We start from the raw sequence: 26,026 nt of genomic DNA on the forward strand, positions 1-26,026 counted from the left end.
GGCTTTCAATTTTGTTTTGGGGGTGCCTGTGTTGGCACCTTCTTGTTTACAGAATATTTTTTTTGTTTTTTGAGAAAAATGTTTACTCTTCCATCATTTTAAAAATTTTTAAAAAGACAAAAAAAAAAATTGAGAATGAAAAAGATGCTTTCTATCTCTGGGAATAACGAACAGTGTTTGGCCATGTCCTTTTGTTTTCTATTCCTGTATCCTAAATCAAAGAGCATGGCTCTCAGGAAAACCAGTTCCCCAGTAAAAACTCCTTGTAGTTTCTTATAGGAAAAAAAAAAAAAAAAAAACTCAACTTTTAGCACTGATAATACTTATTGCTCTGTAAGACTTTTCTCTGCCAAAAAAAAAAACGCTTCAAGCTGGAGTTGGACATTCTGCTTTTGACGCTGTCTTTTCTTAGTGAGTGGTGGTGGTTTGCTAATAATCCGTAGTTATCCGAGTTTTTGTAATCCCATCGAGTGGCTGTTCCTGCTCTGTGACTGTGTTACCGTGGGGCCGTGTCCCCAAGCCGACCTGAGTAACTATGCATCCTGTAACCACGGGCTGGGCTTACAGATCGTGTGTGTATCGAGTTTCCATGTTGACAAAGTTCTCCCAAAAGTGAACGAGTTACATCCTCTTGCCACAAAAGGTATTATTGAATGCTTGTTTAGTCCGTGAATTCCAGACTAGGCAAGGGTAAAAATTTTAACAGTGCAGAAATCGCCATCATTTCATTGCCTTGATTCTAATGTTTGTGTCCGAAGATGCAAAAGAAGTCAGTGGCTTTTAACTGTTTACAAATAGAATGTGATTGTAAAATGTACAGTTTGGTTGTGTTTGAATTATGAAGTTTCTCCAGATATTAATAAATCATGATGTTTTTGGCTGCTCAGCATATAACTGTCTATTTTTTGTGACTTTATTTGTAGGCTGTTTTCTATACGATGAGAATATCGACCGAACCGATAGCTCTGTATTCCCATAGGTTGAGTTTTCTTTTAGCAAACTGATTTTTTTATGAAGAGATCTGCATTTTATTCTAGCAAAAATCTCCCTCAACGTTCCCCATCTGAGACTATGAGAGTCTAAGTGTAGAACTGCAGCTTGCTTTTCCTTTTCTATCCGAGCACCTTTGGGACCCCGTTGCCCTCGCCCTCCGTACAGCGCCCCATTTCCAGCCCCCACCATTTGTGCCCAGCTCGATGCTCCAGAGGACACGTGCGAATAAGGAGAGCATTTTGGAAAATAAACTTTAATGCTTACAACATCCTGGTGTTTATACCTCATTGACATGAACCATGATGAGCGACGCAGCAGCGCTTTCGTGTGTCTCCCTCCCTCCGGCGTGGCTGAGCTCGTCCTGCGGCGGCCGCGGGGCAGAGCCGCTGCGTCCAGAGCCCGATGCGCCCTCCAGAACCGCCAGCCTTCCTGCCCCAACTGCCCCCAAAAGTCACGACCTGGTGGATGCCAGCACTGTGTGTCCTGACACCTCTCTGTATCTGCCCGCTCTGGAGCCCGCAGTCCCAGCCAGAGCTCGCGAGGCGCGGACAGGAGCCGGGGCAGGGGCTCTGCCCCGCTGGGACTGACATCACTGACATCACACCCGCGTTGATTGTATCGTCCAAGTGTGTGGATTCCTTCACTGAGCTCGTTACGTGGAAATAAAATGTGGTTGGTTTTAAAGCTGAACCTCGTGTCCGTCTGTTTCCGTGGGCTCAGGCCGTCCAGCTCCGCTCCAGCGTGCCCAGCTCCAGCCCCTCGCAGAACGGCTGCGGCCAGCGGGCCTTGTGCTGCACAGAGTGAGCGTGGCTTGTGTCCCTGGGGGCTGCTGTCCCCGGCCAGGGACGGCTCCCCGCGCTTCCCTGGAGTCACCCTCCCGGGCAGCTGCACCCCCTGCACGCCCACCCTGCCCCCTCCAGCCCTTGCCGACCCCTGCTCACCGGTCGCTGCCTGGAGAGCTGCTGGAGAGGGAAGGGAGCCCACTGGATGGGCTCCGTGGGCCAGCTCGACACCGAGATGTCGCTGGCTTTGCCCGAGTCCACCATAGGGTCATTCATGCTGCTGGAGCTGGTGTCCCAGTCGTAATGGAAACTGCAAAAAGAATCCACAGGTAGTTAGGAGAAGGGGATAAGTCAGGCTGGTGCAGGAGAAGGAGCCTGTGCTGTGCCCTGGGGATGATGAAGTCGCTGTTGGGGCAGTGCCAAGCTTGGTCCCAGAGGGGAGCACCTGGAGCTCTGGCTTTGCTCCTGATCCCCCTGGGCCCACAGCTGGGGTGTTCTGCCCAACCTGCCCTTTGCCAATAGAGCTGGAAACTTGCAGGGCTCTTTTTCCATGGACACCCTGGAAGCTGATTTGGCTTTCCCATGAGCACACAGAGCCACCCTTTCCTGCAGATGTGAACTCTCCTCCCCTACATCAGTCCCAGCAGACACAGCTCCTCCCGTGGAATAAAATAAAATATAAAATAAAATAAAGTCAAATAAAGTAAAGTAAAATAATAAAATAAAATAAAATAAAATAAAATAAAATAAAATAAAATAAAAATATAAAATGGTACTGCTCCATGGACTCCAAGGGCTGGGGGGTGTCAGAGCTCCTGGCACTGTCCAGGAGGAGCAGCTGCTGGCTGGGCAGGGCTGCAAACAGTTCCAGGGCTCTGTGTGCCCCGAAGCCCTCCCTGCCCAGAGTGAGCAGAGCCCCCGAGCCCAGCCCAGGCCTTGCCCCCTACCTGGGCCGGCATTGTGGGTGGGCGCAGGGCGCCCGGCCCCGCTTGGCTCCGGCGGGGGCGGCCGTGTCCCGCCGGCAGCCGCAGCAGCCGCTGTCCAGCACCTGCAGGTGCAGCAGCTCCTCCGAGTTGCTGAAGGCCGGGTTGTCCAGCGAGCTGGCCGAGGGCAGCCCCGAGCGGGACCAGTACTGGGCCGAGACATCGTCCAGGCGGCAGAAACGCCGGTAGCTGCGGGCAGGACGGGCACGGGCTCATGTGTGCACACAGGTACACACACACAGGTACACACAGGTACACACACACAGGTACACAGGTACACACACGCACAGGTACACAGGAGGTACACACGGATACACACACACACAGGTGTGCACACACAGGAGGTACACACGGATACACACACACACAGGTGTGCACACATATACAGATACACGCACATGTACACACAGGGGAGGCACGTGTACGTGTGTGGACCACATGTGTGTACACACGTGAGCGCACAACCCCAGTGACTGCTTGACAGCACAGATTGCAGATTTCTGCTCAAATTTCCTGGGTCCAGGGAAGGGCCCAGCCACACACTCAGGGTGGGGACACAGCCCGTGACACTGCTCAGCCTCTGGCCGCAGCCCCGCATGCTTGCAGCTGTTCCAGAGGTTTCCTCGGGAACAATCCCCACGGCACATCACAAAACGGGCAGTGAGTGGGGCCAGGATAGCAGACCCCCATTCCCAAATGAGCAGCTTTGTCAGGGATGTCAGGCTCCTGCCCGAGCCTCACTCACCCCCCAGGATGGGCAGGACACGCTGGGGCAAGCAGACCCTGGGCAGAGGCAGCACTGAGGGGTCCCAGGGACCACGTAGTTGGAGCTCATCAGCACATCCCCCACATCTGCCCACAGCCCTTCAGTGCCCCCACAGCCCCACACAGCCCCCCAGCCAGCCTCTCTGGCTGCACCCCACTTCCCGTGGCTGGGAGCATCCCCTCCATCACCTCCCACTGCTGCTATCCCACTCCCAACGCTCTTTTCCTTGGCAGAGCCCAGCGACCCCACCATGGCTTTCCCTGCTGCCCCTCACCCCCAGATCCCAGCAGGGGCAGGAGTGCCCACCCTCCGGAGCCCCCAGACCCCAGCCCAGGCCCCCTCGGCCCCGTGCTCCCACCTGCTGCGGGTCTGGTCGGCCCTGGCCTCCAGCAGCAGCGCCTTGAACCGGCGGACGGCGACGGCGGCGAGCACGGCGCCCAGGAGCACGATGCTGAGCAGGACCCCGGCCGCCGTGCCCAGCAGGCCCTGCTGTGTCACCCGGTAGTCACAGCGCAGCCCCATGAACCAGAAATCGCTGCCCACGGGGCACCTGCACCGAGGGGACCGTCAGTGCCAGGGGACAGCGCCCGCCACCCCGGGCTGTCCCCAGGGCACTCACTGGCAGCGGGGCTGCTGGTCCCGGCCGTGGGAGCAGATGCCGTGGTTCTTGCAGTAGGCACGGTGGCAGAGGGAGGTGCAGGTCACGTTCCCGTCTGCCCTGGACATGCAGGCGAAGCCAGACGGGCAGGTGAAGAGCAGAGCACAGGGGTCCAGCGGCCGTGCTGCGGGGACAGGGCACAGCTCTGTCACCCCTCCTGCCCAGCGTGTGCCCACCCTGCCAGCAGCCCCCAGGCCTGAGATGGCCTCGCACTCACCCAGAGCCACGTGGCGCAGGACAGGGGCCATGGCCATGCCCACGGCCAGCCCCGGCCGGGCACGGGCAGAGCCCAGCGCGGCCTCCAGGAGCTCGTCCAGCCCCGGCACCGGCAGCTGCTCGGCCGCGAACAGCGCATCATAGCGGAGCACCACACTGCCCTCCCTGCGGGGACACCGCGGGGACACCGTGGGGCTGGGCGTGCCGCTCCCCTGGCACTGCCCCCCGGTCCTCGACAGCTCCCGTGCCCCGTGCCAGGAGTGTGACAGGCTGCGGGGCTGTGCCACCACCCACCTGATCCCCGACACGTTGAGGGACTGTGCCATCACCCACCTGATCCCCGACACGTTGAGGGACTGTGCCACCACCCACCTGATCCCCGACACGTTGAGGGACTGTGCCACCACCCACCTGATCCCCGACACGTTGAGGGACTGTGCCATCACCCACCTGATCCCCGACACGTTGAGGGACTGTGCCACCACCCACCTGATCCCCGTCACCTCCAGCCGCAGGAAGCCAGGCACCGGTGTGAAGAGCGGAGTGACCTGCACGGGGCGGCGGGAGCTGAGCGCGGTGGCCCCGGCCCGCAGCCCCCGCAGCCCCCGGCCCGCACTCACAGTCTGGTTGAAGCTGTGCAGCAGCTCCTGGCGCTCGTGGGAGCCGGGGTCCTGCAGGGCCGGCACGAACCCCATGTCCAGCACCAGCTCACAGGGGACACGCAGGACGGGTGCTGCAGGACGACAAGGGTCCAGCAGGTCATGACCCCACCCAGGAGCCACCTCCACCTCCCCCTCCTGCCGTGCCCCAGCAGAGGATTCTGAAACCTGACTCACCTCTCAGGAGTGGGGGCTGATCCTCCACGATGAACACCTGGGGGGCCCTGCCCACCCCAGCCAGTGTCACCTGGGGGGTGTCAGTGTCTGTCCTCCCTCTGGGGCTGCTCGATGGCTGGGCCAGCTCTGTGTCCGCAGCAGCTGGGGAGGACCCAGGGCCCTCACCATGGGAATCTGTGGGCTGCTGGGGGGGCCCGGGCATCACAGTAGGCACATGAGCTGGGGATGTCCATGTCACCCCCTGCACATCCCTCTGCAGTACAGCAGGATGTGGCTCTGCTGTGGCCATCCCCATGTCCCCGAGCCTTTCTGGGCTGGTGGCAGCTGTGATGGTGGCAGTGACAGAGGTGCTGGTGACACCAACAGCTGTGGTTGGTACTGGGGAAGGCCCAGGCTGGGATAAAGCTGGCTGCTGGGGAGGGCCAGGTGCTGACGGGGGTGCCGGGCTGCCCACTCCCACCTGGGCACCCCCCAGGGATGGAGGGCTCTCAGCAGGACCCACCTTTGAGCTGGAATGGGGCAGCCCTGGAGAGGGGTCCCCCAGAGGGGCGCCCACAGTGGGTCCAAATCCCAGGACTCCCCATCTGGTCCCTGGGGACGGCAGCAGGGTCACTGCAGAGCCACTGGCTGGGGCAGACTGTGGGGACGGGGGGATGTGGGGGGTTCCAGGACTGGCGTGTGTCACCCCACCCTGTGCCACTGCGGGGCTGCCGGGGGCCAGGGGGACAGGGGACTGCCCTGGGATGGCTGATGGGCTCAGGGGGATGTGACCATGCCCAGGGGGACCCCCTCTGTCAGGTGGGCCCAAGACCCCGGTGGTCAGGTCCAGAGCTCCTCCCTGGCCAGGAGATGTCACCCCTGTGGTGCTGGCCATGGTGGTGGGGAGGGACAGACCTGAGCCCCTGCGTGTGGCAGGCAGCGAGGCTGGGCCTGTCCCCACAGCTGGCCAGGCTGTGCTGGCCAAAGGGCTCCCACCAAGCCCAGGGGACAATGCAGAGGGGTGAGGGGCAGAGCGGGGACCCTCCCGTGGGTGAGAAGCAAATCCCTGTCCTCCTGACAGCCCTGGCAGCCCCCAATGTGTCCCCTGCAGTGTCCCTGTGGGGGTCAGCAGCCTCTGCAGTCCCCCAGCAAAGGGTGAGGTCCCTGCTGTCCCTGGCCCTGAGCTGTCTGTGGCCAGCACGGTGCTTGGGCGGGTCCCTGGGCTGCTGTCACCCAGCTGGACAGTGTCATTCTGGCTCTGCATGAGGGGTGTCCCAATGGCCCTCCATCCCAACAGGGTGCTGCTGGACCTCCACTGTCCCCTGGCAGAACCTGGCACTGTCACAGAGGGTGGCGAATACAAAGGTGTCCCCTGCATGGTCGTGGCACCTTCTACTGTCACATGTCCTACAGGGTCAGGGCCCGGGGGGTGCGTGGTGGCAGGATTTGTGTCTGCCCCCGCAGGGGCTGGGGTCCCTGCAGCAGGGGATGGCTGCTCCCTGCCTGCAGAGACCACGGCCCCCGGGGCCTCGGAGGCCACCGCTGGCCCTGTCCCCTCCCTGCCCAGCCCGGGGCCTCTGGGGCTCTCCTGCGGGCTGGAGAGCTCGGCTGTCCCGGCGGGGGTCCCAGGGAAGGGCAGCAGTCCAGCCTCTGTCCACAGCTGCCTCACGGCCCCTGGTGTCGGCGGCTGCCCCGTGCCAGCTCCCGGCTGCGGGCGATCTGCGGGCAGAGGCGAGGGGCGGGCACTGAGCGGCTCCGACCCACGGCAGCCGCCGCGGGACCCTGGGCCCGGCGAGCCGCAGCACACGAGGCTGGCACTCGGTGCCACGGAGGCGCGGGAGGGGCGGCGGTACCTGTCTGGCAGCGCTCCCCCGCCGCGGTGCCCAGGTGAGCGCAGGGGTCGGCCGCGCTCAGAGCGGAGCCCGTCCCGCTGCCCAGAGCCGGGCAAAGCCGTGCGCAGCATTCCACGAGCACTGGGAGAGAGGGAAAGGAGCAGCATGCACCAGTGCTGGGCATCGAGCATCCCGCACCAGCACCAGGCACCCGGGGCTACCGCTGAGGTGAGACCGCCGCCTCTTTCTGCCTTCTGTTGACCGAGGGGGGGCTCTGCTGAAGGAGATCCTCCAGAACAACCCAAACCCAGCTGGAGCCACCTGCCCAGGTCCCAGAGAACAGTGCCGAGCCCTGCCCCACCGCCTCACTGTGCCCGTGCTGGGTTCACCCCGAGCCCGGTCGTCCCCCGGCGCAGCCGCCACGTGCCAGCACCGGCACCAACGGGGCAGGGCACGGCGCCGGTGCCCGAGCAGAGCTCCGGGCAGGGCTCCGGGCCCGCGGTGGCCCCTCTCCGGTGATAATGGCGGTTCAGCAGGCGCCACGGCGGGTGGTCACCGCCCGGTGGAGCTGGGACTGCTCGGGGGTCACCACGAACCCTGCGGGCCCCGCTCTCCACCAGCGCCCACCAGGGCTCCCGCAAGGGCTGCACCCCCCGCCTTCGAGGCCACGGAGTCGCCCGGGCTGGTGGCACAGCATGGCACGGAATGGCCACAGCACGGCACGAATGACCACACGGAAAACACACGCGGCCGCCGCCGGCGTGCCCGCGCCGCTGCCCGCTCGCCCCGGTACCGCGCGGCCGGGCCCACTCCGGACAGGTCCCAGTGACACCGAGCAGCAGCCGCCGCCCCCAGCCCCAGCGGGCACACGGACCCTCGCGGAGCCGGTACCGGCCCCACCGCCGCCGCAGACCTCCGGGTGGCAGGGATGCACCGGCCCTGCCGCCGCCGCCCCCCGAACGCAGCATCCTCGGCCCAGGGACCAGCGGGCCGGGGACCTTTCCCAGCTGTGCCCCCCTCCCCGCGCCTCGCTCACCTGCGGCGGCCAGGAGCCGGGGCAGCGGCGGCCGGGGCCGGGGCAGCGGGAGCCGGGGCCGCTCCATGGCGCGGCGCGGGCGGCTCTGCCAGGCGGCGGCAGGAAGCCCCCGCCCGCCCCCGCTGCGGCGGGGCGGAGGCGCCGGGAACCGCAGCCCCCGGCCCGGACCCGCCCCACGGCACCAGCACCGGCACCAGCGCCGGCCCCGGAGCTCCCTCCCTCGGGCCGGGCGGACCGGGGCTCGGCAGCTCGGCACGGCCCCCGGGGCTCGGCGCGGAGCCGCCGCCTGCGGGACTCGGGGGACTCACAGCCCCCGCCTGTCCCCCTCCCACCGGTTCATCCCGGGACACGTGCTCTGCCCCCGGCTGTCCCCACTCCGTGAGCCGTGCCGGGACAAAGGCTCCCCCAGGACGCCAATGTCAGCTCTGGCTGCAGGTCCCTCACCACATCCCTCAGGGTCACCACACCCGCGGGAAGCCAGCGACCACTCCTTACCATCAGACACCTTGTGCCCATGCCACGGGGAAACCACCCGAGGCACAGCAGCCAAACCCACCCCGTGCCCCCAGCTCTGCTGTGCAGCTGCTCAGAAAACACCCCAGAGCTCAGCCAGGCTGTGGGGCATGGAGAAGTTTCCAAGGGCACAGTGAGAACAACACCTGGGCCCCAGAGGCAGAGGGCCGCTGGTCTGCCAGGGATCTCACAGGGAGGGGCAGCTCCTGAGAACACCACAACACAAGCACCATGTGCAGCACTGCAGGCCCTGCTCCGTTTTCCATCCTTACCTCCCCCATTGCCAGAGGATCTGTTATCCAGTGACACTTCCTTGGCTCCCAGCCTGGCAGAGCTGCTGTGACATGTCAGTGTTTCTTGGCTCTGAGGAAAAACTGTGCAGTGTTCAGAAATAACCCGTTCCTGCCTCGTGAGGGTTAAAGCAAGGCTCCCCTGCTGAGATGAACCGGGTGTACAGGAACAGCGATGGGAATCTGCTGTTCAGCAGCAGGAAAATCATTCCCCCCCTTATTTTCCATCAGGAAAGCAGAAGCCTTTCACACAGAACTTGTTTTTATCAGCACTGATGAAATAAACAGTTACAAGCATGCAGGGTAGAGCCAAATCTCAGGGCAGGGTCCCCAGAGCATCCTTCACACCCAACACCACCATCAGGATCCACCCACTGTGTGAGACAGAACAGCCACCACCAGAATGGTCTTAACTCTTTACTCCTGTTTTTTTTTCTTGTTTTTAAAGGACAACACATTCAGACAGCTTTAAATACAACATCCACATGCAGCTTCCAAAGAAGGCAGCAGTGGGACAGCGTGTGCACTCCCGTCCATCCCTGCCGGCACCAGCCCAGTCCTGGTGTGGGACATCTCCTGGGAAAACAAAATCCACATGTTTAGCACCTCACCAAGCATTCAAAGGTACACAAGTGGGTCAGGACATGCTGAACACAGGCACAGAAGGAGCCCCCAGTTCTCTCCAGAGGCCACAGCTCCCACCCTGGCCCTGGACAGAGAAGGGTTGCAGCCCCCGGGCCCCAGGGAGCTGGGGGGGAAGCCTGGAGCCACACAGGAACAGGCAAGAATGTGAATCAGTGCTGCAGGCTGGCCTGAGGCCACCTCATTTCCCCTGCAGCCCTCCCCGACCGCTCCTACAACCCTTTCCTGCCCATTTCCTTCCCAGCTGAGGCAGAGGAAATGGCAGTGGTGGCAGGGCTGAGGTGCCCCCACACACCCTGCACAGAGCCCAGGGGCACAGGGACATGGGACCATGGCTGAGAGCAACTTGCCACCCACTGCTGCCCCGGGGAGGAGCTGAGTGCTGGATGTGCCAGGCAGGACGAGAGGAGAGGCTGAGCCCACGTGCTCTCTCCAGCTGCAGGTGGCTCAGGAAAACACCCCCACCTGCTCTCCCTGCTGGCACCCACAGCTGCTGCCAGCTCCCTCCCGAGCTGCTGGGCTCCCACCTGTGCCACACATCACCCTGTGTGTGCCCAGGCACCCTCAGAGCACCTCTGAGCTCACCTATGAGCAACTGCTTCACTTATAAATATCCTTCTTATCTGCAATGTAATCTACAATCTCCTGTGGGCGCATCAGCTTCTCTGCATCTCCGTCAGGAATTTCAAATCCTGCAAGAAAAGGCACACACTTAACCCAAAACCAATGGAAAAGGGAGCAAGGGTGAGGAAGGGATGGCTGGTGGCTCAGGCGACACACAGGCAGGGGCTGCTGCATCAGCCAGAGCTGTCACTGCACTGCCCAAAGTGACACTGTTTCCAGACAGGGGACAGAGCAGGCACAGCAGGAGCCAGAGCCCCTCGTGCCTTGCTAAAGCCACCAATGCCCTCCCAGAGCTCCCCAAACACCGATGTGGGGCAGGGGGACGTTCCTGGAGCTCCAGGCAGCACCTGAAGCCCCTCAGGCTGAGCGTGCTGACATGTGCTGGCATGGAGCAAACAGCAGGGCAGGGCACTAGGGCTCTCAGCAGTGTAATGGGTCACAAACAGCCCAGAAATGTCTGGTTTCTTTTTCAGTGCTCCTGGCCACACTCACAGTTCATTGGGGATTACAGACACACTGCCAGCAAAGGCTCAGAGAGTGAAACATCCACCTTGGGCTTAGACAGTGACCAAACCCCAGGGACATCTATGGCCCAAGGTGACATTTAGGCTCCTACTCCAGAATTCATGAGCTTTAGCAGGAAGCGTGAAAAAGTCCAAAGGAAGTAACCAGAAATTTGGAATATAAACCAATAAGGAAAAAACACCTTTTCTTTCTCTATTAGAATTAAGGATGAAAAAAATTCTGGTGAGCAAAACCAACCTGGACTGTCTGGGGTTTTTTGACCTGTGATGCCAAGCTCTGCACCTTCTGCTCCCCTTTCCCCCTCCCTGGCTGGTGCCCATGGTGGGTGGGAGAGAATTCCTGCTTCCAGTGGGGCTGAGCTCCGAGAAAAAGGGCCATATTCCCAACCGCTGTGGGTGCCCAGCTCACTGGTGGATCTGTGGGGTCTGCCCTGTTCCTGGCACTGCTCTGCAGGGTTTGCCCTGCCCCCAGGGCTGGCTCTGTGGGGTTTGCCCTGCTCTGCAGGGTTTGCCCTGCCCCCAGGGCTGGCTCTGTGGGGTTTGCCCTGCTCTGTGCGGTTTGCTCTGCCCCCAGGGCTGGCTCTGTGGGGTTTGCCCTGCTCTGCGCGGTTTGCTCTGCCCCCAGGGCTGGCTCTGTGGGGTTTGCCCTGCTCTGTGGGGTTTGCCCTGCCCCCAGGGCCGGCCCTGCGGGGTTTGCCCTGCTCTGTGGGGTTTGCTCTGCCCCCAGGGCTGGCTCTATGCGGTTTGCTCTGCTCCCAGGGCCGGCCCTGCGGGGTTTGCCCGTCTCTGTGCGTTTCTCCCTGCCCCACACGGCACAGGCCGGCGGTGCCGCCGCTCCCACGGCCCAGCCGCCCCGGGCGCCGTTACCGAACTCGTCCTCCATGGCCATGATGATCTCCACTTGGTCCAGACTGTCCAGGCCCAGGTCCTTCATGAAGTGGGACTCGGCTGTGAGCTGGGGAGGACACGGCGGTCAGCGGGACACGGGCCGCGCTCGGGGCGCCAGCTCCCTTTACACCGGAGCCCGCGGCCCGGCCGCCTGCCTCCCTACCCGCTCACCTTCTCGGGGTCGATCTTATCGTAGAGCTTGAGCACGTAGAGCACCCGGTCCTTGATGTCGGCCAAGGTCAGGGGCGGCAGCTCGGAGAAGCTGCGGCAGAGCGGCGCGGCCACGCGCGGCAGCCGGAGCAGCGCGGGCGGCGCGGGGCGGCCCTGCGGGGCGGGCGCGGCGGGCGGCAGGCGGCGGAGGGAGCGGAGCGCGGCGGGGCGGGCGGGCAGCGGCAGCAGGCGGCGGGCGCAGGACGAGAGGACACGGGCCGCCATCGTCGCTGTCCCGGCGGGCGCCGCGCGGCGAGTCCAGCGCCTGCAGCGCCCTCTGCCGGGCGGCGGCCGCAGCGCCCCGGGATAGAGCGGGCCGGGAACGGCGATCCCGTGACCCCGGCTGCGGTCCCGTGACCCGGGCTGGAGCGGGCCGGGAGCGGCGATCCCGGAACACCTCCACTGAGGGAGACTCCAGACCCTGTCTGGACTCTGCTCCTCTGTCACTGCACAGAAAAGTTCTACCTCGTTTCCAGGTGGAACTTGCCATGCCTGGTAGCCTCTTCTATTGCTCAGCACCACTGAGAAGAGCCCGGTCCATCTTCTTCACAGCCCCTTTAGATAATTACACACATTGATAAGGCCCCTCTCAGCTGTGTCTGGTCTAGAGGCTGACCAGCCCCAATTCCCTCAGCCTTTCCTCGTCAGGGGGATGATCCAGTCCCTTCATCATTTCCACAGCCTCTGCTGGACTCGCTCTAGGAGCTCCGCGTCCCTGCTGTCCTGAGGAGCCCAGAGCTGGACACAGCTCTCCAGAAGTGCCTCACAGGGCTGAGCAGAGGGGAAGGATCCCCTCCTTGACCTGCTGCAAATGCTCTTCCTGGGGACACCATTGTCCTCCTTGGCCCCCAGGACACACGGCTGCTCAGGACAGCTCGGTGTCCATGAGAGCCCCCAGGTCCTTGTCCGCAGCCCCCCGCAGAGCAGTGACAACACACACGGGCTGGTTCCCAAGGCAGCACGTTTAATGGCAGCGTGTGCGGCCCTGCCCGGCCCGTCAGGCGGCTCCCGGCTGCGGGGGCCGGTACCGGTACAGGTGCACGGTGCCATCACGGCACCCGGCCAGCAGCCCGGCCCCGCCGGGGGCCCAGCGGGCCAGGGCCCAGTGCCCCACGGGGCCCGGGGGCAGCACGGCCGTGCAGCGGCCCCGCAGCAGGTCCCACACGGCCACCGCACCCGACGTCAGCACGGCGGCTCCCGCGGCGTCCCACACGTCACCCTCCAGGTACCTGCGGGGACACGGGGGTCAGCAGGAGGCAGGGGATGTGCAAAAACACCACGGCAGCGTTTGCTTAGTTAGCTCAGGGCTCAGTTAAAGATTAATAGCAACTGCAGGCAGCCAACAGTCTGGACTGTTCCTCTGGTGCAAGTGGGAAGGGAGCAGGCCAAGGAAATCCTCCTGACTCAGAAGACACTTGAAAAAGGTGTATTCTTACAAAGAAGTTCTCTTAAAAAAGAACCCTGCAAGCGTCCAAGGCCAGGTTGGACAGGGCTGGGAACAACCTGGTCTAGTGGAAGGTGTCCCTGCCCAGGTCTCTTACAACCCAAACCATTCTGTGATTCCATGACTGTTCAGTAACCAAGATCTTGGTCCACCACTATTACCCCACATCCATCACATTTCCTGTGTAAGGACACTGCAAGGCTGAGCCTTAAATGCAAGGCTGAGCCTGCTGATGCCTCAAAACACAGCACAGGAAGGAAAAGGCCATGTGCCTGCAGCCAGATGCTCCACACAAACAAACCAGGCAGCATGGTTCAGCCAAGGAGCCCAGGGACACTTCCCCAGTCCTGGGGGGACAAAGCCAGCTCCGAGGAGCCCAGGGACACTTCCCCCAGTCCCGGGGGGACAAGACAGCCCCGAGGAGCCCAGGACACTTCTCCAGTCCCAGGGGGACAAGGCAGCCCCGAGGAGCCCAGGGACACTTCCCCCACTCCCGGGGGACAAAGCCGGCCCTGTGGTGACGGTGCCAGAGCTGGCAGGGCGAGGGGTCAGCGCGCAGCCTGCAGTGGGAAGCGGTCAGGAAGCAGCCCACGCCCCCGGCCCCCAGCCCGCGCACCGGACGCACGCAGGGCCGGACGCAGCCCCTTATCACCGGGAGATGGCCGCTGGATCCCTGCCAGAGCTCGCCCGCTCCTCAGGGGCTCTCCCAAAGCCCCGCAGGAACCAGCCCAGCCCAGCCCAGCCCCAGGACTCGCCTGCCTGCCGGGCCGGGCGGGAGGCAGGAGAAGGTCACCGCCGCGCTCCGGCCCGTGCGCGGGTTGAAGGCCACCACACGGAACGCTGGGCTTCCACAGGACTCGCTCTCTTTGGCATGAGGGTGGCTTAAAACAACAAACAAAAGGCCCTGATACAGAGAGGGAAAATACATCACTAAAAACAACAGCAGGAGGAGGAAAACCAAAATAATTTTCCAAAAATTAACTGCTAGACTCTCTCTAATCACAGCCCTATGAACAGTGATGCATTATTTTTACTGAGGAAAACAGAAATGGTTTACTTTCCTTATCAAATTAGATAAAAGCAAAAGCAGCTGCTGGCTGATAAGGGCTGATGCAACACAGCAGAGTGACAGCTCAGTGACCCAAGGGATTTATGAATTTCTCTTCCTGTTTCAAAAAGCTAAACCTGACATAGGATGAGGTGACACTTCGAAAAACAAAAGAAGAAAAATTTCTGGGTCACATTTTAATCCCTAAAAGCTTAAAATGTAACAAAAACTCCATGGAAAGCAGCACAACTGAAAACAGTAGTTCTCAGAACAGTCACAAACCAGCATGAAATATCCTGGGATGGATAATGTGAGGAAGACTCCAAAGAGTCTGACCCAAGGCACCATTATTGGACAATGCAACAACCCAAAAGGTTACATGCTCACTGAAAACAATCAAATCCTTGATAAACCACAAAAACCCATGAGGAATCACAGCACAGGTAGAAGCAAGTGGGGAAAGAAGATTAGTATGAATGTTGGTTTCCCACAGTCCATTCTCTCGGGCATGTATGTGCAGAGGAACCATTCACAGAGGGATTCTAATGCTGGCAGCACCCACGTGTGACATGGAAGAGGCTTGCCAAGCATCAGGCCTGGGCAACAGCACTTCTGCTTCCCACACACAGCATGCTGCAGCTTTGGAATGCACCAGGATGCATTGCTCCCTCTTTATTAGCACTCTGCAGAAAGCCAGGAGTCAAGGCAGCCAGTGTAGCTTATTTATTCCTCCTGTTTACCCTTGAATTATTTGCAGTGTATTGAAACAGAGCTGACAATTCAACCCTCCCTAGCAACTTCAATCCTTTATATCCCCATCCCAGTCAGCGCAGCCCAAGCATGAACTGTGAATTTTGTGTACGTACGGAGTCAGAATATGCTCGATGGCAGATGGAAGCTGGGTAGGAATAACCAACATGCATCTTCCTCAGGAGCTGACCTGTTTTCAGATTCCTGCAGTTGGTGAAGACACAAATTCTGACTCATTTCTAATCACAGTTACACCCCTGTGCAGGATGGACATGGGTTTGGTTCCACATGAAGCAAACGAAGCCAATAGCCAGGAAGGGTGTAGTGAGGATGATACAAAAGCAATGGAATTACAGCAATTCCCTGGCTGTCTGACTGTGGTGCCACACTGACCACTGGCCCTCTGACAACCACCATTTCATGGTGGCTCAGCAGCCAGCCAGCAGCCCTGTACAGCCCTGCAGCTGCTGAAACTGCCCCCAGCCCCTAAATTGTGTGTGGCAGAGGAAACACTCACCAAACCACAACGCTGTTCCCTGCAGTGGTGCCCACCAAGGCCTCTCTCATCCCTTCTACTTCAGCAAAGGCTGTAACAGTTTCTTCAGGGGGCATCAGAGTCTGCCTGTCCTTGCTCCTGAAAGGAGACCAGCACATAGAAGAGCAGGGAAAACAAAAACTGTGTGTTCTGGAAGAGGAACATGACACTGCTCAACATCCGAGGTGTTTCCTCGCTTTTATCCCACCCACCACACGGACACCGCCCCCAAGCAGCACCCCCAAACTCACCCCCCTGTCTCTGAGAGAAAAACCATCTCCACTTGCTGCTCCTGCATGGTCCTGCTGCTGCTCACCAGCCTCCAGTCATTTAGCCCAACAACTGCCTTTATATTCCCAGTTTTCACTACGGAGTGCTTGAATGAGTCAGTCTCAGAAGAATAAAGCAAGAGCCTAAATCAAGACACAAGCACACACCATGACAGGAGGAAGCCCCACTCAAATATGCAGTAGCATATAAAGATCAGTCTGTGTTCAACCAGCCTGCCAGCTCTGAGGTGAATAAACAGGTCTTTACAGTTGATTTTTAGAAATCCCTTCCACATTTTCCAACTGTTAAAAGCAACTGAGAAAGTGCCACATTAGTAAAAAGATCATTTCAATTACTTCTCACAAGAAGCTGAGCTGCAGCTCCTCAGGGTGCAAAGCACTAGTAAGAAATAAATACAAAACCTTATTTCTCCAATCTCCAGCTCTCCCAGGGCTACACACACGAGGTTACAGGTGTCTGGCAGAGGAACAATCTGGATTACAGGAATCTGTAACAAGACGAGAATTCAGAACCACCCACAGTGTCCCTTTGACTTTATTCTCATTTTCTAGAGTGTTTCAAGTAAAGTGATGTGGAGCAGGACTGATTTTCAGACACCTCTCAAGAAGCACACTAAAATGAACAGCTGCACTCTCTGCTGACTGGCTGCCTAATTAAACAATCCCAGCTGATAAAAGAGACAAAACGTGTCTCGAGGAACCCTAAGGGGAAAAAGCACAAGTGAAGTGCAGCCACCATTGTGTGCCTGAGGTATTAAATTCCAGCAGATAACATGCAACCATACAAGCTCCAAGCTCCTTGTACCTCAGGAACTAACACATGGGGCAAGGAAGGTGCCCTCAATTCCAGAAGTGAGGAGTGTGTACATACCTCTCTCAGGTGCCAGGTGTAGACCCTTGCCCAGCAGGCGGGTGCCCGTGGCTGCCAGAGGGACACAGCGCTCTCGCAGGCAGTGACCACGCGCAGCTCCCTGCAGCCAGCTGCTGCCCACCACACCGCGCCCACGTCCACCGCGCCCGAGCACCAGCAGTCCTGCCCAGACAAACACTGCTGCTGTCCTCTGACACACAGCACTGCCTGCTGCACTGTGTGCAGAGCTGCTGCTGCCTCGGTAACAATGCCCTGCTGCTCTCCCACCTTCAGCTCTGACACAAACTCCAAGCTCTCTTCTCTGGGGCCATCCGGCAGCACTGCAGTCAACTGCTCTGCTACATCTTTTATCTGCATGAACAAAGTAAAGAATGAGGATAATTCAACTTTGAAATTATATTAGGCACCTGAAAGAATGAGGCTCTCTGTCGCTCTCATGCAGGTACTGCATGCCACTGCTATGATCCATGCAAAGAGAACTTTTCCCAGAAGTCAGACAGGACTCTGGAAAAAGAGGATTTGCCCACAAAACCACTGGCTTAGTACCCTTCACAAAGATCCCAGCTTGTTACCTGTTCAGGTGAAGCTCTGCAGGATTCCTGCTCTTTGTTCTCTTGCTGTTGATGCTTCTCCAAGGACACAATCTCATCAGATTTGGTCTCAGGACCTCTTTCAGCTGCTGAAGGCAATGCTGTACCTTGCTTCTCCTGGTTTCTGGCAGACTGGGCAGCACAGCTGTCAGGGTGCAGTGGCACAGCAGGGTCTCTGTGTGCCACATCCCCCAGGACCAGGGCACCTGCTCCGCTGGGGGAAGGTGGGGTCACTGGCAAGGCAGGTACAGAAGGTGTGTCAGGGAACACCTCAGTGTGCACTGAAGGTAAAACACCTGGGGTCGCACCCACAGCAGGGAAAACAGACAAGGAAATCTCAGGTTGAGTGGGAGCCTCAGCTAGGACAGTCCCCATGGGAGTAAACAGCAATTCATGGGTGGAAAGCTCCTTCTTGGAAGTCAGGCTTTCCATGCAAGGGAGTTCAGGCAATCCAGTTTTGGAAGGTGAAATCAAATTACTTCTGCGACTTTTTTCTTTTGGCTTCTTTTGTGCATCTGGTGTGTCCTCTGGAGTCACACCATCCCCAGACACAAAATCCTCCAAATCATTCACAGGGGAAGATTTCAATTTCTCCAGTTTCAGCACTCCAAATTCCTCATTTGGTAAGTGGAAGTCCCTGATGCCCAGCTTAGGGACCAGCCACTGGAGGCTGCGGAAGGAGAAGAGGGAGCCACGAGTGTCGGGGTCCGCAGCAGGGAGCCCAAGGGCAGCAGGACCCTGTGAACCCATGGGACTGCTGCATCCTCTGCTGCTGTCATCTAAACACAAAAATACAAGACAGAACATCACATTATAAAACAAACAGCAACTTGCCTTTTCAGAATCTCTCATGAAGGGTGACTTGAATTTTAAAAAACATCAAAACACCATATTTATCTTAACACACAGAAGTGCAGTTACACACAGTAACTGCAGACTGTAGTGTCTTTCTTTTCTGGAAAGACATTATAGTCTGCAGTTACTCTGTACCTCTGGATAAAGCCTTCAGCTCAATGACCACCACCAAAGCCTGAGAGATTTGCCTGAGTGCTTGGTCAGTCTGGTTTATTGTTTTTTTCCCTACACTTTCTCTTTTTACAATATTCACAGACCCTCATAAAGGAGAAAATAATCATTAGCATGCAGACTCAGCTGGAGGAACAGATGGACATTCATTTGCTGGCAAACCAGCCCTAGTGTTCACAGCCTTCACTCCAACAGCAAGGGCAGCTCAGTAAGTTCCCAGCCCTGCTCTTCCTCTGTTCATTCCCTGCAGAGGTTTCTGGAATTGTTCAAGGAACATGGGCACCACAATAATCTATTTTTAAATAAATACATCTCATTTTTAAAAGACTAATAGTTAACTCCTATAGTATTTTCTTGCATAAACACAGCAGGGTGTGAACAGCAGGGCCTGCACTCACAGGGATGTTCCCTGTCTGGGGAAATGGGGCATTTTGGGGAGTTTGTGTGTGAGAAGTACCTGTTGAGCCTGTCGGGGGCCTGTGCCTGGCAGAGCAGCGCAGGGAGCGGCGCAGAGGGACACTGACCCCAGGGAGCTGCTCGGCTCCTCGCTGCCTCTTCACACGCTGCACTGGATGTTTATCTCCCTGACACACAGCAGCACTGGCTTCCACCTCTCCCACACGGCTGGCAAAAGTGTCGCTCCCTGGGCTCAGGGAATCTCTGCTGTGGAGTGGACGTTGAACACGCTCTAACAGAGCCTTATGGCATTTGCCTGGCGCTTGGCTCCCGCCCGGAGGAGGGTCAGAACCCGCTGGCTGGGTAGCTCCAGTCACTCCTGGCCCTGCAGACCCCAGGGCTGCAGCTCCAGACAATCTCCTCTCATCTGAGGATGACCTTTCAAGGTTAGCATCACAGTTTTCCTTTTCACTCTGGTTCTCATTTGACAGCAGAGAACTGCTTTCATTGGCCAGTGTGGGATCCTGACTCTCTATAAGCTCTTGTGACACTGGATGCATGGGGGCTTTGCAGGCAGACTTTCTTCTTCCCTTCTGTTTCCTCTGGGATGGTCTCTGCTCTTGCCTTGTGCTAGTGATGCTTTTCTGAGAAATGGATTCAAGAGAAGTGCTGCTGCTGCTGGATGCAGGAAGGGATTTCTGAGAACTACTTGAGTTTGCTTGATCATTTTCTGCCCCAAGAAAAGGGAAGGGCCCAACCCCTGGCTCCAAATCACCCTCAGCTCTCTCTTGCGAGGGCTGATTGGGGTTTGCATCTTTCTGCTTGCATTTACTCCGCTGACCTTTCTTGCTCCTGCCCAGCTGGCTGAGGATTACAGCATCCAGGTCCACCTTCCTCTGGCAGTTGGACATGCGGCGAGTTGTCCGCACGTAGTACTCCACGGGGAAGAGCAGCCCTTCCACCACTGTGCAAGAGCTCAGCGAGCCCTCGGGAGCCACCACCTTGGCAGCAGGAGAGAGCCTTGACTCAATTTCAAGCTGTTGATTCTCCAGCAGTTCTTCAGCAGTGTCCAGAGCTTTATCTGCAGGACAGGGATTCAAGGTATTAGTGTCACTTGGATGTCTTTCATGGTTTTTGCTCTCCTCGGTTATGCTGTTATTTCTGCTGTCAGGCAATATTTCATTTTTTGACATCAAATCTGGAAGCCCATGTAATTCTCCCTGATCCTCACACAAACTCTGACCCTCCAGCTGTTTTACTCTGCTGGGGGATTCTTCTCTGCCATCACCTCTGGGGTCAAGTAAAACAGAGTCTGCATGCTGTGAACAAGGCTCATGTCCATCAGGTGTGGCCACAGCCCTTGAGGACTCAGGCTGCCAGATGTCCCTGCTGTCCCTCAGTGCATGTGGGGACAGCTCAGGCTCTCCTGCAGAGACACTGCACTCAAACACATCCTGTACAAGCCCTGATGCTGCATCAGGAGTGAAACTATTTCTTTCTCCCTGCAGAAGCACTGCCCCAGGTGCCCTTTGAGCAGGTTCCTCAGTGTGCGAGAGGCTGCTGTGCCTGAACACTGGTGACTGAAGCTCCTCTGCACTGGCAATTTGATTTTTCATCATTTCACCAGCACTGATTAGATGCACATCATGCACTGATTCCCTTTCCTTTGATTCCAGAGCCTTCGTCCGTCTCCGCAGCTTCATCATGCCTCGGGAGGTTTGGGGCTTTTTCTCCACAGGGACAGGCCTGATGGTCCCACAGCACAGGTTTTCCTGGCTTGCCTGAAAGCTTTCTGCAAAGGAGCTGTCCTGCGGGCTAACCTCATCACTGGAGAATTCTGGAATGTGCTTAACTGTGTCAGATGTTGTCTTCTCCGTGTCAGCATCAGAGCAGGTTTTAGTCTGTAACTGGGAGGGCCCATCTCTGTCAACACTAGGAGATGTGTTATCTCTAGAACCTGGGGGAAAAAATGCCACACGTGTAAAGTACTCCTGAAGTCCTGTCCAAGAAAAACATCACACGGTAAAATCAGGCTTTGTTATCAGGGAAAGATGGGGATCTTACAGTCAGGATCAGAGCACTGCAGACCTGGTGAGGAGGGAAGCAGAGCAGACATTACTGCAGAGCACGGCTCAGCCCAGGGCAAGGGCCGTGTGGGGCAGCGGATGTGGCCGCAGTGGCCGAGGGGACAGCGGGGCCCGGAGTGAGGGTCAGCAGGGCCGGGTGCAGGATGGTCCGTGGGGGCAACAGTGGCCACCGGGTCCCCGGGTGCTCCCACAGCCCTGTCCTGGGGGACTGCCTGCGGCTCCCACCTGGGGCAGGCGCCCCGTTCTCCCCGGCTCCTACCTGAGGCGCCCCGTTCTCTCCGACTCTCACCTGGAGCACCCCGTTCTCCCCGGCTCCCACCTGGGGGGCTCCGCTCCCGCCGGCCGTGGCTCCTGGCTCGCTCGGCTCGCCGTGCCCGCTGCGGACACACAAGACCCGGCAGGGCTGGTACCGGCTGGCGGTGCCCCGGTGCTCCCGGCCCTGCCCGGCCCGGCCCGCTCTGCTCACCCGCAGCCGGATGACGGTCTCGCTGTACTCCCGCCTCAGCAGCGCCAGCTTCTCCCGCAGCTGCAAGAGATACCCGTCGAGATGGGCCCGGGAATGTCCCAGTCCCGGTCCCGCCGCCCCGGCCGGCCCCGCACCTTCTCCTTGTCGGCGCCGCTCAGGGCCGCCGCTGCCGGCGGGGCCTCCATGGCAACCGGGGCGCGGCGGGCGCGGCGGGCGCGGCGGAGGTGACGCGGCGGAAGCGGCGCGGGCCGGGCGGGGCGGCCATGGAGCTCAGCGAGATGCTCTACAACAAGTCCGAATACATCGAGACGGTGCGGGGCCGCGGGCAGCGGGGGCATGGGGCTCGGGGGGCCGCGGGGCCGAGCCGGGCGAGCCGGGGGGTGGCGGGGCCTGGGACAGCCGCCGTGACCGCCCGTTCTCCCCGCAGGCCTCCGGCAACAAGGTGAGCCGGCAGTCCGTGCTGTGCGGCAGCCAGAACATCGTCCTCAACGGCAAGGTGAGCGCCGGGCGGCGGCTGCCATGCCCCCGGCGGTGCCCGCGGTGCTGGCTGCTGCCAGCGGCCCGTGCTGCTTTCGTGCCCCGAGCAGCGCCATCCTGCTCTGTGCCTGAGCCTGGTCTGTAATGCTCACTGGCGTCCCTAAAGCAAGGGAATCTTGCTGGAGTGCCCGGGCCTCGGCATGAGTTTGTGTAATAAGTGCCGGCAAAAGGAGCGGGCTTACGTGTGTGTCCTTCTGCAGACAATCGTTATGAACGACTGCATCATCCGCGGGGACCTGGCGAACGTGCGGGTGGGCCGGCACTGCGTGGTGAAGAGCCGCAGCGTCATCAGGCCGCCCTTCAAGAAGTTCAGCAAAGGGTAAGAGTCTCCTGCCCCTTCCTTCAGGGAGATACCTGAAAAATCTGTCAGCTTGAGCGAGTCTTGTGTTCCGAGAACTCTGTTCCTTTTGCAGCAATTTGCAGAAATGATCTCTCAAACCTGCTTTTTTCTCAGATGCTGAGCTGTGCCTTGGGGGTTGGTGTTCCAACCCTCTGTTGGATGGAAAGGGATAGATTAGAATAGCAAAGTGAAGAGCATGTTTCAGTTTCTGTGTGTTTATTCACAACATCTTCCTTCTCATTTGGGCCATCCTTTAGAGAGCAGAAACCCAGAAACCGTTCTGCCTCCCTTAGCACCGGATCCACATCTGTTAATCCATCTGGGAACAGGAGACTCCACAGGGTCTAGCAGTGTCAGTTTGTTTGTTGGACACATACAAATACTCTACTCTCCTGTTGCAGGGTGGCTTTCTTCCCTCTGCACATTGGTGACCATGTCTTCATAGAAGAGGACTGTGTTGTCAACGCGGCCCAGATCGGCTCCTATGTGCACATAGGCAAGAACTGTGTCATTGTGAGTGCCATTTCTGTATTTTCTGTGAACTCCTGTGTGCTGCTGAGGCCTTGTGACAGCAGCTGAGAGGTGTCTGCACCAGCTGGCTGGAGCAGGCTCAGCATCTCTGTGCTGTTCCTTCCTGCTCCTTGTCCTTCTCTGCAGGGAGCTGAGCTTTCAGGTTCACTTCTCTGTGGACAGCATGTTCAGCTGCTGCTGGCTGCAGAATCCATCCCAGGTGTTGTCCCTGTGGCTAATGGCATTGCCCGGGGGAGACAGCCTGGCCACAGAGTACAAGTGGAATTGTGTTTCTGTGTAAATAAGACCAAATAGTCAAGGCTGCTGTGTGCTGAGGTAGAAAAGGCCTTGCTGGTACTGCTTGACTCGGGTTTTGGTGCCAGTTTGAACATTGACATGTTAATGTGCAGTTGTGTGTGCTAGCTGAAAGCAAGCATACGTTTTTCCTCAAAAAGAAAAGTTAATTCTGTTGGGACAGCATTCAGTCAGGGTAAAGATTTATTCCTGTGATCTCTTATAAAGGATATGTTTTGAGTAATTAATCCTCTTGGAATTTAGGTAACATATCAGTAATAATAAGAAAACCTCATGTTTATAGTGTTGTAAATATAAACTTTTCCTGTTCTCTGTTTTAGGGACGTAGATGTGTTTTGAAAGACTGCTGCAAAATCTTAGACAACACAGTACTCCCTCCTGAAACCGTTGTTCCACCTTTCACTGTCTTCTCAGGCTGCCCAGGTATGCTCCCTCTATCTTCCCTTGCACAAAAGTGCAGATAACATGGATGTTCTTACTTTAAATGGGATTTCTAAAACAAAGGTGCCCATTAGCATTTAGTGCCTAAAAATAGAGTTACTGGGTACTTTCTACACTGAGAAGTAGCACTTTTAACTTGTGAAACTCCCTGTTTCAGTGCGTGGTACACAGGTGGTACACAATGACTGATGGCCATGCTGTTCTTCTTCCAGGACTCTTCTCGGGGGAGCTCCCGGAATGCACCCAGGAGCTCATGATTGACGTTACCAAGAGCTATTACCAGAAGTTCTTGCCACTCACTCAGGTCTAGTAGCCCATTTGCCGTGTCCCAGGCACACAGGAGCGTTCTGGGGGTGGGCAGAGGGCTGCTGCTGCCCAGTGAGGCCGGAGCCCCAAGCCCCTCTGTGCCTGTGCCTCAGCTGGCCTGGCCAAGCAGTCCCTTGTGAAAGCTGCTGTGTCCTGTCAGACTCTGTGTGCTCGTCCCGTGTACTCCATCCCACGTTGTCTGAGTTGTGCCACTGAATGTTCTGGAGCTGGGAAAGCTGAATGCCTGCCTTGGGGCAGCAGCTGGGAGTGAGGCAGGGCTGACACCTGCCTCAGCCTGTCTGCTCAGTTCTGTCCTTACCCAAAGCTAGGCTTAGGTTTGCTAGGAGCAGTCTCCATCCCAGCAGGGCTGTTCTGGCTGTGCTCTGGGCACTTACCAGGGTTCAGTAGACCCAGACCTTTCCTTTGGCACAATCCTTGCTGCCCATGGGCCTGCATGCTGAGGTGCATGGCCTCTTCCTTTCTCCCTGGGATTCTCTCCAGGGGTACATCATCCTGCTGTTGGCTTTAGGAGTTTTGGCTGACAGTGACAGCTGTCTTGCTGTGTCTGACAGGATGTTCCTTAGCTTCTAGCTCCTGAAGGAGGCTGACCTCAGTCCTGTGCTCTCACCGCTCAGGGCTGGAGTTCTTGGGGTCAGTGCCACTTCCTGGATATCACAGACCTTAAAGAGCCAAAGGCCTTTGAAAAGGGGATTGCCATGTCACTCACAGAATTCAGTGCAGCAGAAAGTGGGTAATTAAAAGTGAGAGAATGCTGCAAATGTTCCCATTTATTACCCAGTGTCTGCATTTGCAGAAAGCTCTTCTGTGCTTTTCTGCATTATGAAATTTAAAAATGACACTCAGCCTTCTTAGAAAGAGTGAAGATTTCATTTTGGACATGTAGTAGAGCATGAATAGTTGCTGAGAGCAGCTCTGAAAGCTAGAGGCATCATCTGATGCTTTTGTACCTGAGTACAGACAACTGGCTGCACACCACTCTGCCTGCTCTGGTTGTGCTCTGTTAAAGCTTAGCCTAGTCCTGCTCTAGGTTTTAACCTGGGGCTCCTGCCTGTTGTAGTGTAGCAGCTGGGGGTTTAGGTGTGTGGTAGGTGTGTGGCTGTGGATGAGCAGCCCTGGAGGCTCAGCTGATCTGTGTAGCAAATGCTGATACGCCTTAGTAGCAAATAGCTGTGTGAGTACTAACATGTGTAGTGGCTGCTGTTCATCCCGTGTAAAACCACTGACTGGTTTGTATTTTTACTGTACATAAATTAAAGCCTCTTCAGTTGTTCAAGTGACTCATGACTCTTCAAACCAAACTAGACTGAGGTTCCTGCTGTGCCTGGGCATGAGCCACAGTCCCCTGTTCTGTGACTGCTACAGGCTATTCTGGCTGTCCTGTGCATTACAACATGTAGTACAGGGTGAAACAGCTGCTTGCTCCCCTGAGGGGCCCGAGAGGCCTCCTCTGTCACAGGCTTGGGGCCTCTTGTGAGATTTCCTGCAAGTCAGGAGTTCAGAGCACTGCTTTGCTCCAGGGTGTCTCTGGCAGTATCTGGCAGGAGTGGGGTGTCTGTGCTGTGTTGCTGTGTTGTCACCTCAAAGTTTCAACACCACATTGTGCATTTCACTGGGATCACTTGATCAGCAGCCACAGCAGCAGGGAGAGGAGTGGGAGAGGGGATATGAGTTTGGGAGTGGGATGGCAGAGGAGTAGGAGAAGGGATATGAGTTTGGGAGTGGGATGGCAGCTGTGGAAGTCTGAGTGATGAAGTTCCACAGCACCTGAGAGCAGAGCTGTAGTGCATGAAGGGATGTGACACTGCAATAACATGTTTCTTGGCCTGCTCTTCCTTCTAGCTGTCTGAGCTGACTCTTCTGCCTTAATTAAAACCTTTTTTGTTGTCTTTGTTAAGGTGGCCTCTGGCAGGGCCTAAAACCAAGCCACCACTGAAGATCCCTAACACCCAGCATTGTTAACATTCCTTACACTGGCCACTTTCTCCTCCTGCCTCTGAAGCATCCCTCTGACCTGGGCTCAGCTCTCCGCCTCTGCCGGTCTGGGAAGATGGAGTGTCAGTGTCCCAGCTCTGCAGGCAGCCTTCCATCCAGCGTGGTGCAGTAGAATGACACAGGAGGCTGTGCCTGTGCCCGAGGAGCTGCAGGAGTGGGGAAGCATATCCTACAGGGAGGGGAATGTCTTCTGTCAGGAATCTGTACAAACACTGAGCACTTCTAACCCCAAGTTGCTGTGTGGCTTCATTGATCCTCGTGTGCTTTGCTCGGCATTGCTGACCAGGAG

The 26,026-nt window shown here is 57.8% G+C and overlaps 5 protein-coding genes across 14 annotated transcripts in view; 2 read left to right on the plus strand and 3 right to left on the minus strand.

The window, feature by feature from the left end:
• TNRC6A (trinucleotide repeat containing adaptor 6A) overlaps window positions 1-1,683 on the plus strand; it is a 43,425-nt gene extending 41,742 nt beyond the window's left edge. For all 6 annotated transcript variants that reach the window (XM_050979996.1, XM_050979997.1, XM_050980000.1 and 3 more), the window contains one exon: window positions 1-1,683. This exon is cut by the window's left edge and continues 1,048 nt beyond it. The gene's annotated coding sequence lies outside the window, so the exon portion shown is untranslated.
• Window positions 1-6,902, minus strand: part of LOC115484288 (nascent polypeptide-associated complex subunit alpha, muscle-specific form-like) — a 7,287-nt gene extending 385 nt beyond the window's left edge. Inside the window, exons 1-9 of the mRNA XM_050980002.1 lie at window positions 5,235-6,902; window positions 5,019-5,131; window positions 4,888-4,946; window positions 4,400-4,563; window positions 4,144-4,306; window positions 3,883-4,074; window positions 2,723-2,947; window positions 1,935-2,085; window positions 1-1,784 (exon numbers count right to left, since the gene is read on the minus strand). The exon at window positions 1-1,784 is cut by the window's left edge and continues 385 nt beyond it. Of these exons, the coding sequence (XP_050835959.1) occupies window positions 1,710-1,784; window positions 1,935-2,085; window positions 2,723-2,947; window positions 3,883-4,074; window positions 4,144-4,306; window positions 4,400-4,563; window positions 4,888-4,946; window positions 5,019-5,131; window positions 5,235-6,591 (2,499 nt within the window). The 5' untranslated portion in view covers window positions 6,592-6,902 and the 3' untranslated portion in view covers window positions 1-1,709. The remainder of the gene's footprint in view (window positions 1,785-1,934; window positions 2,086-2,722; window positions 2,948-3,882; window positions 4,075-4,143; window positions 4,307-4,399; window positions 4,564-4,887; window positions 4,947-5,018; window positions 5,132-5,234) is intronic.
• A 2,386-nt stretch (window positions 6,903-9,288) lies between these two features.
• Window positions 9,289-12,012, minus strand: NDUFAB1 (NADH:ubiquinone oxidoreductase subunit AB1). The gene is made up of 4 exons (XM_030229822.2): window positions 11,734-12,012; window positions 11,542-11,629; window positions 10,112-10,218; window positions 9,289-9,460 (listed from the first exon to the last, which is right to left on the minus strand). Exons 1-3 carry the CDS (start codon window positions 11,995-11,997, stop codon window positions 10,127-10,129), a joined length of 444 nt encoding a protein of 147 aa, XP_030085682.2. The 5' UTR covers window positions 11,998-12,012; the 3' UTR covers window positions 9,289-9,460; window positions 10,112-10,126.
• A 136-nt stretch (window positions 12,013-12,148) lies between these two features.
• PALB2 (partner and localizer of BRCA2) lies at window positions 12,149-21,481 on the minus strand. 4 transcript variants are annotated; one of them, XM_050980030.1, is made up of 14 exons: window positions 21,410-21,481; window positions 21,276-21,335; window positions 21,099-21,186; window positions 20,787-20,810; window positions 18,784-20,679; window positions 17,283-18,079; window positions 16,978-17,061; window positions 16,711-16,872; window positions 16,242-16,327; window positions 15,801-15,962; window positions 15,532-15,648; window positions 15,131-15,218; window positions 13,972-14,120; window positions 12,149-13,001 (listed from the first exon to the last, which is right to left on the minus strand). In XM_050980030.1, exons 1-14 carry the CDS (start codon window positions 21,458-21,460, stop codon window positions 12,770-12,772), a joined length of 3,996 nt encoding a protein of 1,331 aa, XP_050835987.1. In that variant the 5' UTR covers window positions 21,461-21,481; the 3' UTR covers window positions 12,149-12,769. The 4 variants fall into 4 exon arrangements, with proteins under 4 accessions (XP_050835987.1, XP_030085516.1, XP_030085515.1 ...); XM_030229656.2 differs by lacking the exon at window positions 20,787-20,810; XM_030229655.2 differs by lacking the exon at window positions 20,787-20,810 and having other exon boundaries at window positions 21,069-21,186.
• Window positions 21,482-21,489: 8 nt separating this feature from the next.
• Window positions 21,490-25,969, plus strand: DCTN5 (dynactin subunit 5). 2 transcript variants are annotated; one of them, XM_030229651.2, is made up of 7 exons: window positions 21,490-21,586; window positions 21,703-21,771; window positions 22,013-22,131; window positions 22,554-22,665; window positions 23,298-23,400; window positions 23,631-23,722; window positions 25,641-25,969. In XM_030229651.2, the coding sequence occupies exons 1-7, from the start codon at window positions 21,539-21,541 to the stop codon at window positions 25,659-25,661; spliced, it is 564 nt and encodes a 187-aa protein (XP_030085511.1). In that variant the 5' UTR covers window positions 21,490-21,538; the 3' UTR covers window positions 25,662-25,969. The 2 variants fall into 2 exon arrangements, with proteins under 2 accessions (XP_030085511.1, XP_030085512.1); XM_030229652.2 differs by lacking the exon at window positions 21,703-21,771 and having other exon boundaries at window positions 21,504-21,586.
• The last annotated feature ends 57 nt before the right edge of the window (window positions 25,970-26,026 follow it).

Source organism: Serinus canaria, chromosome 14 (genome assembly GCF_022539315.1).
Source record: "Serinus canaria isolate serCan28SL12 chromosome 14, serCan2020, whole genome shotgun sequence".
Taxonomy (NCBI): Eukaryota; Metazoa; Chordata; class Aves; order Passeriformes; family Fringillidae; genus Serinus; species Serinus canaria.